At 39.9% G+C, this 12,422-nt stretch overlaps 3 protein-coding genes and 1 pseudogene across 3 annotated transcripts; 3 read left to right on the top strand and 1 right to left on the bottom strand.

Annotated features, from left to right (window-relative positions):
• Window positions 1-172: 172 nt before the first annotated feature.
• Window positions 173-1,561, bottom strand: LOC126608782 (ABC transporter G family member 7-like). Its single transcript, XM_050276774.1, has 2 exons — window positions 649-1,561; window positions 173-576 (listed from the first exon to the last, which is right to left on the bottom strand). The coding sequence occupies exons 1-2, from the start codon at window positions 1,085-1,087 to the stop codon at window positions 566-568; spliced, it is 450 nt and encodes a 149-aa protein (XP_050132731.1). The 5' UTR covers window positions 1,088-1,561; the 3' UTR covers window positions 173-565.
• Window positions 1,562-1,770: 209 nt separating this feature from the next.
• On the top strand, window positions 1,771-4,541 carry LOC126608780 (uncharacterized). Its single transcript, XM_050276772.1, has 4 exons — window positions 1,771-2,072; window positions 2,152-2,498; window positions 2,609-2,651; window positions 3,761-4,541. The coding sequence occupies exons 1-4, from the start codon at window positions 1,955-1,957 to the stop codon at window positions 4,294-4,296; spliced, it is 1,044 nt and encodes a 347-aa protein (XP_050132729.1). The 5' UTR covers window positions 1,771-1,954; the 3' UTR covers window positions 4,297-4,541.
• A 2,575-nt stretch (window positions 4,542-7,116) lies between these two features.
• LOC126608255 (beta-glucuronosyltransferase GlcAT14A-like) lies at window positions 7,117-10,937 on the top strand. Its single transcript, XM_050276111.1, has 4 exons — window positions 7,117-8,040; window positions 9,602-9,677; window positions 9,769-9,884; window positions 9,984-10,937. The coding sequence occupies exons 1-4, from the start codon at window positions 7,557-7,559 to the stop codon at window positions 10,496-10,498; spliced, it is 1,191 nt and encodes a 396-aa protein (XP_050132068.1). The 5' UTR covers window positions 7,117-7,556; the 3' UTR covers window positions 10,499-10,937.
• A 142-nt stretch (window positions 10,938-11,079) lies between these two features.
• On the top strand, window positions 11,080-12,422 carry LOC126608254 (pentatricopeptide repeat-containing protein At1g71060, mitochondrial-like; annotated as a pseudogene).

The following is a 12,422-nucleotide window of genomic DNA, read 5'->3' as shown; positions in this document are numbered from 1 at the left end:
TCCACGTTTTATGTACCGTTGAAATAAATGCACGTTTTTTTTTTTCTAAACTTTTAACTTTTTTTTCTTTCTTTTTGTTTTTAACTTTTAACTTTTTTATTTTATTTTTTATAATGAGATTTTTTAAACTATAATGACTACAATGTAGAGACTCGAATTTAAGTGCAAATGAGGTATTGTGCGATTTTACCTACCTTAGCTAACTGGCCTAACCTATATTTACATAAAAAACAATACTGAATAAGAAACACAACCGACGGCTACAAATGTCTAATAACGTAGAAAAGCATTTGCAAGATGAGTAATTAACAAACAAAAGGATGTGCAAATCACGCCTTTCTCTGGATACAAAAAACTGAAAAAAATCCCAGGGAAATTCATGTCCAGGCCAGATTTCTACGATCAAATACGAAAGGCATCTTCATTATACGTGAGATTTCTAAGTTGATTTGGATATACAATAATGCAACACGATTAATCATCGTCAATCGTCTTGTTGCATAGAAAATATGGCTCATTGGGTCGGAAAAGGCACGACGCTCCCTTATTTGCTAAGATATCTCCTCTACTTATCACCTGCATGAAATAGATCAATTAACAGTGGCACGTCTCATAACAACACTACTAATGCCAAACAAAATCACAAACCTTCTAGGACAAAGTCAATTGGCGGTGATTCACTTGGTGGCTGGTTTAATTCGACTGTTCCAACTGTTACGGGTTGTTCATTAACTTCATTTGGCACGTTTTGTTCATCTTGTTCGGTATTTAAGAGCTCAAGCTGCACCGCTGGTTGGATTTGGTCAAGAGGTGCGGCCTCCAGCAGCTGGTATTTTGGTTTGTTTTTCTGAAGGAGAAGGTAAGTGGTGCTATACCAAAACAACAGTATTCTACTTTGAGCTACCATTGTTTTCCTAATGTAACGTCCTCCGAAGGAGATGCGTTGCCTGCAAAATAAGGAGGAAACAGAGCCGAAGGTATTAGATATAAAATTATCTACCTCACGAGTAGTAAGAATATTCATGACATAGGATACTGATCGCCAAATCCCAACAACTATAGCAAGATATGGCCGTAGAGGAAGCATGTCTCAATCAAACGATACTACGTTAATTTTAAGAACTATATACATATAAGTTTAAAATTGTAGATAATATCGTTTGTTCAAATAAAAAAAAAATTGAGGTGGTAGTGCTAAAGGGTTTACCCTATGCCTCTTACATGGTATTATATTGTATTAATACAGAGAAGACGCTTCATTTTCTTGAAAGTTCAAACAGGAATTCTCTTTGTACCTTCTTTCCGTTTAGAATATCGTAAGAATGCTGATGATCAAATTGAAGACCCCTAAACTCATTGATGCAAAAGACCTTGGAAAGCCCTGAAAGTGTACAAGGAAATATACAACCGTAAGGTAAAGGAAACAATACTTAATTGTATCATTTGATCTATCTAAGCAATCAAAACTTCTCTTTCGGGCAAATGGCAAGTGATCTTTGATCTTACCATCTAATTCTCTGCATTGACATAATAGCCTCCAAATACAAGAAAGCTGTCATAAGTGAAGGTCCCGGCCTACCCCGCTGCCGCCGATGCCCAAAACCATCTGGCCCACATTTTGCCCGCCTAACTGAACCATTTCATTGAAATCGCTCTTGAGCGACGCGTGTCCCTGTCGAGGATAAGAGGAGAAACGAAATAAACTTCTGGTTGGGCCAGCCCAAAACCGCATCCGAATCGGGTTGTTGCGAATCGAATTTAACAGTTGTCCCCAGTAGACACGCCCGCTGATCGTGGAGACCAGCCGTCGCCATCTCCTTCTCCCACGTTCCAGTTCCAGTCCCGACCCCTCCTGAGTTTCCATCGTCACTCCGATCATCTTACCATGTCAGCAAGGTGTGGGCCCCACCTCTGTCGTCCCACTTTCGCCTGAAACATTCTCCACAAACTAACAATGGCGAGCAACTCCAAGGAAGAGCCCAAGACCGGCCCCCAGTCCAATTGCTGGTACAACCTAACCCTCGGCCCCTCCTTCAGAGACGGCTCCGAGAACAAGTACTGCACTCTCCGATGTAAGTATTTATCCGATGTAAGTATCCTATCCAATCTGCCTCTTTTTTAATCCTTTTCGATTTTTGATATCCATCGCAGACGACTTCAAGCCGGCGTCGATCGACAAGACTAAGCCCGGGGCGCTGAAGAAGACCAAGGACAATAGGGTTACGGTCGAATTCCAGAACAACCAAGTGGGGAAACCCAATGTCACGTTTAAAGGGAGCAGCGAGGAGTACAAGGGCAACGACGCCGTATTATTCTTAGACGGCCAGACGTTTCGGTTGGAGAGGCTTCACCGCTCCGTGAAGCAGCTCCGGCATGACCGCCAGCCTGGGGAATCGGCGGCTGGTATGGCCGTGGACCCGCAGCTTTCTCCGGTGGGCAAGGCGCCCAAGCTAACGCATCAGTATAATCCTGCTAGAACTGCATTCCCCGTCGTGCCGGTGAGTTTTGGTTATTAGAAATATTATGATTCAAGATTGAATCTGTTGTTTTTGGTTATTGAAAAGCAGCTGAAATTTGCACTCTTTTGGTTCCTTTTCTGCTTCATCAGGTTGAGGTGGAACGGATAGATGTTGGCGTGCCTGAGAATCCAGGTTTGTTTTTATGATAGTTCTTTTCTGTTTTGGTTTCGAAATAAAAATATACATCGGATTTTTCGCTTGTCAAAGAATGCTTTCCATTCCCTCGAGAGGATCGGATTCAAACTTCAGAATGCCATGATTAAATTAAGTAGACATTGCCTGTTCTTTAGTTGCATTTCACTCCATGAAGCTCCGTATGCAAGTGAGAACAGTATGGTGTTTATTTACTTCCTCCGACAAAATCAATAGGATCACGATTTGGTATTGTAATGACAAAAACATTTTCACCAAAAGAGCTTTCAGTCATTTTAAAAGCACTTTCAAACGAGCCCTCAGCTCTAACAAACTAAAATTCAAAACTTTTTCCTGTAATGACATTTGGCTTGGAATCTGGAACCTTGACGAGTTAATTCTTTCCTAGAGGAAAGGAGGAGCGTATTTTGTCTCAGCTTACCTTCCTGTCAAGTGTTTTTTTTTTTTCCCTTTCGTAAAGAATCTATTTCTTTTGTCCCGCAGATTGGGGTGCGTAGTTTCTCCATTGTCCGGTTGCAAACACTTTTGGTGCACAATTGTGATTTGATACTTCGATATGCACAATACCTTTCACTACACATTTGAGGTAGCCAAACCCAATGTCGATTTAATTGGGACCGCTCGAAGAGTCCACTCAGTCTAACCCCAATGGTTCTACCTTATATTACTATGTCTGTACTGAAATCATTTTACCAACTTGAATATTACTGTGCCAACCCCCATCCTAAATGTTAAAAACTTTCGAGCGCTGTTCTTGGGCTGAGCTTTTTCTGGACTCTAAGAAACTTCTTTTTACTTGTTTTTTACTGCATTAATCAAATGGAAGCAATCGAGTAGCTAGATTCTTGGTCACATGATTAGTCGCCAGTTGTCCGCCTGACTACTTTGGCATGCGTATGAATTTGCTAACATGACCTTCACCCCGCCTTTTCGAAGTCTACTGAAAACAATAAAGAATTTCATCTTGCAGATGTCTTCATTCCTCTATGCTGTGTCTTGTCCAAAAACTAATGATGCCGCTACTGTTTTTTTCTCTATTTTGTTTGTGCAGTTATCATATATCCTTATGTTTTATTCATAATCTACAGGTGCGAAAGCTGCCAATAAAGGTGTCGTTGATTACTCATCTGATCAACCAAATGTATCTGCTGCCTCGCCAGGCCCTAAGAATGAAGAAGTTGACAACAAACACCAGGATATAGATATTGAAGACCTTTTCGGTAGTATATCACCCGATGATGGGAATGCTGCCGAAGATGAAGCCAATCCTGGATTTGATACCAATGTGCCACATCAGAATGAAAGTGATAATGAGATTGCTGATGTAGATGATAGCGGTGATGAAGTTGACAAGGGGCCAAATGCGGCAGCAGCCCTTCGAGCCCAGGTGATGAATGCACAGGGGAGGGAAGCACACTCTGATATTTTTGGAGACGAGGGGAATGCAGAAGGGAGGAAAACCGAGACTTCTAGTTCAAGTAGCAGCAGCAGAAGCAGCAGCGGAGGTGCGAGCAGCAGTAGCAGAAGTAGTAGTGGGAGCAGCAGCAGCAGCAGCAGCAGCAGCGGCAGCGAAAATGGTGGTAATAATGCAGGCAGTGATGACGATTCAGTCAACTCCATCTGAGATGCCGGGCAATTGTAATCTTTCAGGAAAGTTTGTCGAAGACAGTCAACAGTCCCAAAGGATGATTACGCACGCAACCGGAGCTTGAAGAAAAACAGAAGATAATCGTACTGTTATTTGTACATGCTGATATTTTGTGAGATGAGATAATGATGCCACATAAGTTTTGTCATAAGCCGATACCTTGTATGGGTTACAACGTAAAAGGAGAATAAAGTGTTTAGGGCTTTTTTAGTGTAGCAAAAGTTTATGAAATTTGGTAGAATATGGGGTATTTATAGGGGATAGGGTTGGCCATAGTGTTAGGGTTTTACCTTACGCATGGCGGCATCCTATTGGCCAATGTTTATGGAGAAATATTGTCAAGATATTAAACGAATTAAAACAGCTGAATTCACATAATAAAATTGGTCTCTATAGAATTTACATTAAGAATAGAGAAAATAGTATTTAATAAACAATTGATTGAATCATATTATTGCTATTGTGAGGCTAAGCCCATACCCCTCCTTCTTAGTGTAGATAATATCGTTTGTTAAAAAAAAAAACAATCATTTGATAATTAATTTAATCACATTATTATCCGTATGTGAAATGCTTTTTTTATAGTTGGTATTACACGCCTCTTAAAATGTTTTAAATGTGTTTAAAAATATAGAAATTGAATCACATTATTGTTAGCCTATTGTGAGGTAAAATACTCCTGCCTTATGTGATGCCTTTGAAGTTTTTTTGTCTTGGGGGTATTTTTGTCCAAATATTTTTGTTAAAGCTTGGTGACACCAAAATCACTATTTACAATTTCCATTGACTTTATATATAGATAGCATTGGATTTCATGTTCTTTTGAGACGCTCTTATGGCACGTTTACGTACCCGTAATCGGAATCAATTTACGGAATAGGATTCCAATTACGGGATACACATTTGTTTACGTAATCTTGGGAAATCAAAGTACACGTGGGGTCCACAAGCATTAAGTAATCCAACTCCTAGTTTTGGAGGAATTGGACTCCCTACATAAGGGAGGTATTTCAATTCCTTGTGACTTGAGGAATCCGGAATGGAATTTATTTACCAATTATGCCCTCACTTGTTTCTTATTATCTCAATATTGCCCTTCATTTGATACTCATTATGCCATCTTTTAATAAATAAATAAAACTTATTTATATATTTTTATATAGATGAATTTTATTATATAAATTTAATTCAATTAATTAGTATGAAAATAATATATTTATGTAAGGGCAATTTAGTAATCAACCTAGTTTTCATTCCGATTGAAGTGAATTAGTAAACAACTTATATGGATTCAACATCATTCCTACCTTCTTTTAATAAATAAATAAAACTTATTTATATATTTTTATATAGATGAATATTATTATATAAATTTAATTAAGAATTTAATTTAATTAATTAGTATGAAAATAATTTATTTATGTAAGAGCAATATAGTAATCAACCGAGTTTTCATTCTAATTGAAGTAAATTAATAAACAACTTATATGGACTCAACATCATTGCTACTCTGATTCCAGACAGTTGTAGTAAACAACTTCAACAGGAATCTAATTCTGATTCCACCTCATTTCAATTCCTCATCAATCTGATTCTTCCTCAATTCATTTCTTCTCAATTTGATTACGGATTAGTAAATGCGCTCTTATTGGATTTATGAGTTATCTTAATCAAGTAGTCCTACAAAAAAGTTGGTTCGCTGTTTTTCTAGAAGCATGATACGATGACGGCATCTTGTTGAACTTCAAATTCATTATTGGTCTTGTTTTAAAATTGAAAACCTAACTTACTAGTGTTATTATTGTATCATAAAAAAAATATTTTATTGTCAATGACTCTTAATTGCTCGTGACATTCCTTAATCCGTAAAATTTCATAAAATGCACCTAATTATAAATAGCACTTAAAAGAAAACAATTATGCTCAGGTCATCTCCATCTGTGGGCCCAATAAATCACCAATCTTGAATCTGCCATTGAAAAACCCAATACATCACATTATTTTGACAAGAAAAATCGTATCACCTCATCACACACGTCACCCAATATGCAGATCTCTATTTCCACCCACCAAATTTGCTAGTTACAATAAGAAACTCTAATGGAACTCTTAACAGAAGTCAAGAGTTTTTATGAATTTTTTGCTACTTTATATTTTCTTACACAATTATTTATAATTTTGTTAAGAGTTTGACGTTAAACGATGGAATGACAGAAGTTCATAAAGAACCCCTTAGCATTTTTCCTGTACAATTTGTACCTAGGAGAAAAAATGAACAAAATCTTTTTTTAGTAAACAGGAAACACAGTTAAATACGTCGAATCATACTACAATTAATTCAATACACCAAGTCGTATTGAAAATGTATTCCCAGCAAACTATAACATTTCTCAAAACGAAAGTGGCCCGCCGCCCCCATATTCCAATGGAATTGGATCCTCTTCGATGGAAAGGCTCGGATCCTCCTGACCTAACAACACGGATCGTTGAATTTTGATTCAACGGTTACAATTATTATAACTTTTAAAATGTTCCTTATTTATATCAGTTGTATCAAAATTTAATTACCTGTGCTGTTGGGTTAGGAAGATCCCGAAGCTTTGCCTCGAAGAGGATTCAATTCGTATGCCAATCGCCTTAAACACGTAGCCAAATCACCATTATGGTCAGGGAACGTGCGGTCACGCGCGTTTGGCGAGCGTGGGATGTTTTTCACCCCGAAAGTTTATTATTTGGGGCCACACGACAAATTAAATTTAAAATTAAAGACAGAGAGTGTGAACATAAACTTTTATAAGATCATGTCAAACAAATCAAAAAATTCCGCAGGGAAAAAATCGATGAACTCTTTCTTCTTCTTCTTCATTGCAACAAAATCCAACTTGGAAACCCTAACCCTTGCTCTGTTACACAGCCAGAGAGAGCAAATTTTTTAGAGAGAGAAAGTGTGCGTTAGAGAGAGAAAGAGCTGAAATTTACGGTTGTTGATCCAACACATAACGAATAGTTGAAGACAGTTACTTTTTCTACAGCTCAATCTTTAAAGACCCAATCTTCAAACAGCTTCCCCACCATTTTTGCAAGATCCTGACCGACCCATTACCTAAATCCGTCTGAAAACCCTAATTCCATCAAAACCCACATCCCAATTTCCACTTATTTGACTCAGCAACCGACCCATATGCCCCAACTCCGCCACCAACAACCAGCTGAGCCGCCAACATAACCGACCCATTATGGGAGCTGAGAAGAAATGGCTCCTAACGCTCTTCTCAGCCACATTCCTCTCTCTCCTTCTCCTCCTTCTCTCCTCCATCTCCGCCTTCAGCTCCCCCAAACCCTTCCCTTCAATTGTCCAGCACGGCTCTCACTACCCGCCCGCTTTCGCTTACTACATATGGGGCGGCCGCGGCGATAGGGCTCGGATCTTCCGGCTGCTGCTCGCCGTCTACCATCCCCGAAATCGATACTTGTTGCATCTTTCGGCTGACGAATCTGAAGAAGAGCGCCGCCGCCTTGCCGCCGCTATCAAGGCTGTGCCTGCAATTCAGGCGTTTGGGAATGTGGATGTGGTGGGCAAGCCTGATCGAATCACTTACATGGGGTCCACAAATATTGCCACCACGTTGCGCGCGGCGGCGATTTTGTTGAAGGTTGATAGTGGGTGGGATTGGTTCGTCACTTTGAGCGCCATGGATTATCCACTTATCACCCAGGACGGTATGCAAATTTATGTAATTTCTTTGTTTTATTGGCCATTTTTCCTTATACTTGCTTGGGAATATAAATATGGTCTATAAAAAGATTGGATTTTGTTGGGGAATTCCATTTATTATTGAATATTTTGTTTAAATTGACTTAAGGAATCTGGCTCTTTGGGTTGGGGAAAGTGTTTTTCTGGGGAAGTACTTATATGTAGTCTCAATTAAAGCGAAAAGTTTCCATTTTTGCTAGAACCATTTATTTATAGGAGGGAGGCTGGCATAGCCCAGTTTGGAGCAACTGCGAAAAGTCAATACTTCAAATCCCCCTCCTCCAGATGTCCTAACTGATTCTTGTATAGGAGCAACTGCAATTATTTTTCGTATACAATTGGGAAAATGGTATGTCGGATGTGCCGGGTATTGAGAAACTTGATGTATTGGCATAGGAATAGAATGCTGTTTCTTTGACCTGGTAACACCAAATTTAGTGAACTTAATCTTGTCATGTCAGCTCCTTATGCTGAACCTCTTGGCTTCTGCAGCTGTCATTCTGAAGTTGACTTTTGAGCTAAATTGTTCTAACTTTTAGGTGGCTCTCGTCGACTGTCCTTTTTTTTAATGGATTGGGTATAAGCTTCTGCTTGTATAGGCCAAAAAACAACCCAATTATCCAGGAACCAGATCCTTGACAAACAAATCCCCGAAAAGAAAACACGTATCAGGACAGATATCTAGAACACTTATTCGGATTTCACTCGAGAGGTTTGATGTATTTCAAGTGTTTGATTTGATGTATTTGATTAAAGTCTAGTTGATTTCACTTGTGATGAGAGAGTTTTTTGGGGATTTTATGGGGAGTTTAGTTGGTCACGATTTTATTTATGCAGAAAGATTGGATATTGGTCTATTATCTTTAGTAATTGCCTGAGTTTTAACATTAATAATCTGTACTGCAGAAAATGCTAAAGAACTTCTTTTTTAAGTAGAAAGTGTGTGAAAGTGAATATCAGTCTTTTGGTCTTAAAGACATTTTCTTGTTCATACTTGGTTCTAACTGCAATAGAGCATATAAAGAATCCTTAGGTTGAAGGATTCTATTTATTGTCACTTCTTCCAACGAACACGAAAAATTGTATCAAGGTTGCAAACAATCTACCTGGATAGTACATATGGAGATAAAAGGAATTAAAATGCTGTGTTACGATTTTCTTTAATGCTCAGAGATTTTACCAAGGGCAACACTTTTAATGTTTTACGATGAAGTTGTCCAGGCCACCAACTTTGTGCCCACTTCTTGCCTTGTTGGTACATTTCACAATGTACAGCAGTGACAATGCACACGGTGTGCATCTTTGACAATTCTGTGATGGTTGTCTGTCCAAGGGAGACGACGATAATTCACTTATTTCTTGTTACTGTTACTATTGTTATAGCTTTATTCTTAGGCATTTCTTTTAAGTTGAAATATGTACTCTAATTTCACTGTGCTGTTTTATTCGATAAATGATTGCATTATGTTGTTTTTCTTGATAAATTACACCAACTAATTCACTTCTGCTTCTGTTTTGTACTTTCAGATCTGTCTCATGTATTCTCATCTGTCAGAAGAGATCTCAATTTTATTGATCACACTAGTGACCTTGGATGGAAAGAGTAGGCAAACCCTTTCGCTAATTTTTCTTTAGCTTTCTGGGCAACATATTTCTGATTGAACCTGAACCCATGTTTTTAATATTTGATGTAGGTTGCATAGGGTCCAGCCAATAGTAGTTGATCCGGCAACATACCTAGCCAGAAGGAGCCAAATTTTTCATGCTACAGAGAAGCGGAAAACCCCTGATGCTTTTAAAGTATTCACAGGCAAAGTCTTAACACACATTTATATAAGATTACCCATATCGATATGCTGTCCAGATGTTGAACTGCTAATTAGAAACTATTTTTTTTCCTGATTTGCAGGTTCCCCATGGGTCACTCTGAGCAGATCATTTCTGGAATTTTGCATTCTTGGTTGGGATAACCTTCCCCGAACCCTGCTCATGTACTTTACAAATGTGATATTGTCGCAGGAAGGATATTTCCATTCAGTTATATGCAATTCACCAGAGTACAAGAACACCACTGTGAACAGTGATCTAAGATACATGATCTGGGACACACCTCCAAAAATGGAACCCCACTTCCTCAACACCTCGGATTTTGATCAAATGATTCAAAGTGGAGCTGCTTTTGCCCGACAATTTGAGAAAGATGACCCTGTGCTGGACATGGTCGATAAAAAAATCCTCAAGCGTGGGAGAAATCGAGCTGCCCCGGGGGCATGGTGCTCGGGCTGGAAAAGCTGGTGGATGGATCCGTGCACTCATTGGGGTGACGCCAATATCTTGAAGCCTGGGCCTCAAGCAAAGAAGTTTGAAGAGTCGATTACTAACCTTCTCGATGACTGGAATGCACAATCAAATCAATGCCAATGACGATGTCTGTGCTGAAAATGTCTCCAGATACCCAGTGTGGTTTTCCTGTGAGCTAAACTTGATTAGTTTAGAAGACTGGCAACCGCGGAGATATATTCTTTGGCCCCCAAGAACACTTTTCGTTTTGTGGGTTCTTCCAGTCTCATGCTTGACTATTGTTTATAACGGGGCGTCGGGGCAGAGTAGAAGGGAGAAACATAGTGAGTTAGCTTGAGGTATTGCCACTTACCGTAGCATGGCGGGCTGTTACCGACGGTATTGCCACTTACCGTAGCATGGCGGGCTGTTACCGATGGTATTGCCACTTGTAGCTTTTGAGTAACTGGGTTAATAAGAGGCTCTCCCTCTTTTTGTGCTGCCATTGTATGTCTACTTCGGATTCGGATTATGTTCGGACATGTTTGAATGTTGGATCACAAATTCATTCTTTCACCTCTCATCTGTTGTATCTCGTTCTAAATTCATAGTGAATCTCTCCCCGCTGGTTTCGAACTCCCCACTCATGATATTTGAATTTAAGAACCACGAGATTCGAACTCACCCATCACTTGTAATGTGTATTAACTTTAAAATATCATAATCTAAATCGTTCATTTTATAAGTAATAAGAATGAAATAAAATGGATCTCTCTCGAATTTTCCCTCGTGTATCAAAACTATCCATAAACTTAACTCGCAATCGAACACTCCCTACTCAAAATCCATCTGGGTTCCTATGTGTTCGCACTGGTAGTTTTCACAGAGCAATCCACGACGGTCTGGAAAAACCCCACTTCTCAAAAACCCCAAAGTCTCAGAAGGCGCTGATAAAATCTGCAAATTTCTATCCACCAGCAGCTCTAGTTCTCCAATCGAGAGCTTACTCAACGGTGCTTCAGTGGACGTCTCGCCGACGCTTGTGGTGGCGGTCTTGAAGAAGTTCAGCAACGCCGGCGTCCTCGCGCTCTCGTTCTTCCGGTGGGTGGAGAAGCGGAAAGGGTTTAGGCACAACACGGAGAGCTACAATGCGTTGATTGAAGCTCTGGGTAAGATCAAACAGTTCAAGATGGTGTGGGAATTGGTGAACGACATGAAGATCAAAGGGCTGCTGAGTAAAGAGACTTTTGCGCTGATTCGCGGCGATATGCGAGGGCGAAGAAGGTTAAGGAAGCCATTGATGCGTTCGAGAAGATGGAGAAGTTTGGAATGAAGGTGGAAGGGTCGGATTTCAATAGACTGATTGATACGCTTTGCAAGTCGAGGCAGGTTGAGAGAGCACAGGAGGTGTTTGATAAAATGAAGAAGAGAAGGTTTGAACCCGATATCAAGTCGTACACGATTTATTGGAAGGATGGGGCCAAGAACAGAACTTTTTGAGGTTGAATGAGATTTATGGAGAAATGAGGGACGAGGGTTTCGATCCAGATGATGTGACATATGCTATTCTGATCGATGCACATTGTAAAGCGAAGAAGGACGATGAAGCGATTGAGTTGTTTCGTGAGATGGAATCGAAGAATGTCAAGGCTACTCCTCATATCTTCTGCATTTTGATTAATGGGTTGGGTTCTGAAAGAGGTTGAGTGAAGCCCTTGAGTTTTATGAGCTGAACAAAGCCAGTGGTTTCGAACCAGAGGCACCCACGTACAATGCTCTTGTGGGGGCTTACTGCTGGTCGATGCAGATGCAGGATGCGTTTAGGGTGGTGGATGAGATGAGGAAATGTGTAATCGGTCCCAATGCCCGAACTTACGACATAATCTTGCACCACTTGATAAAGGCTCGAAGAACAGAAGAAGCTTACTCCATTTTCCAGCAAATAAGTAGGGAGCCTGGCTGTGAGCCAACAATAAGTACACGAGATTAGTCCCACGAGATAACCGACACGTCGTTGAGCTTCAAGATGTCATCGGTGATATTGATCGAAAACCCCACGAGATTAGTC

This window comes from Malus sylvestris, chromosome 16 (assembly GCF_916048215.2).
Source record: "Malus sylvestris chromosome 16, drMalSylv7.2, whole genome shotgun sequence".
Classification (NCBI taxonomy): domain Eukaryota; kingdom Viridiplantae; phylum Streptophyta; class Magnoliopsida; order Rosales; family Rosaceae; genus Malus; species Malus sylvestris.
This window is presented reverse-complemented; position numbering and strand designations above follow the sequence as displayed.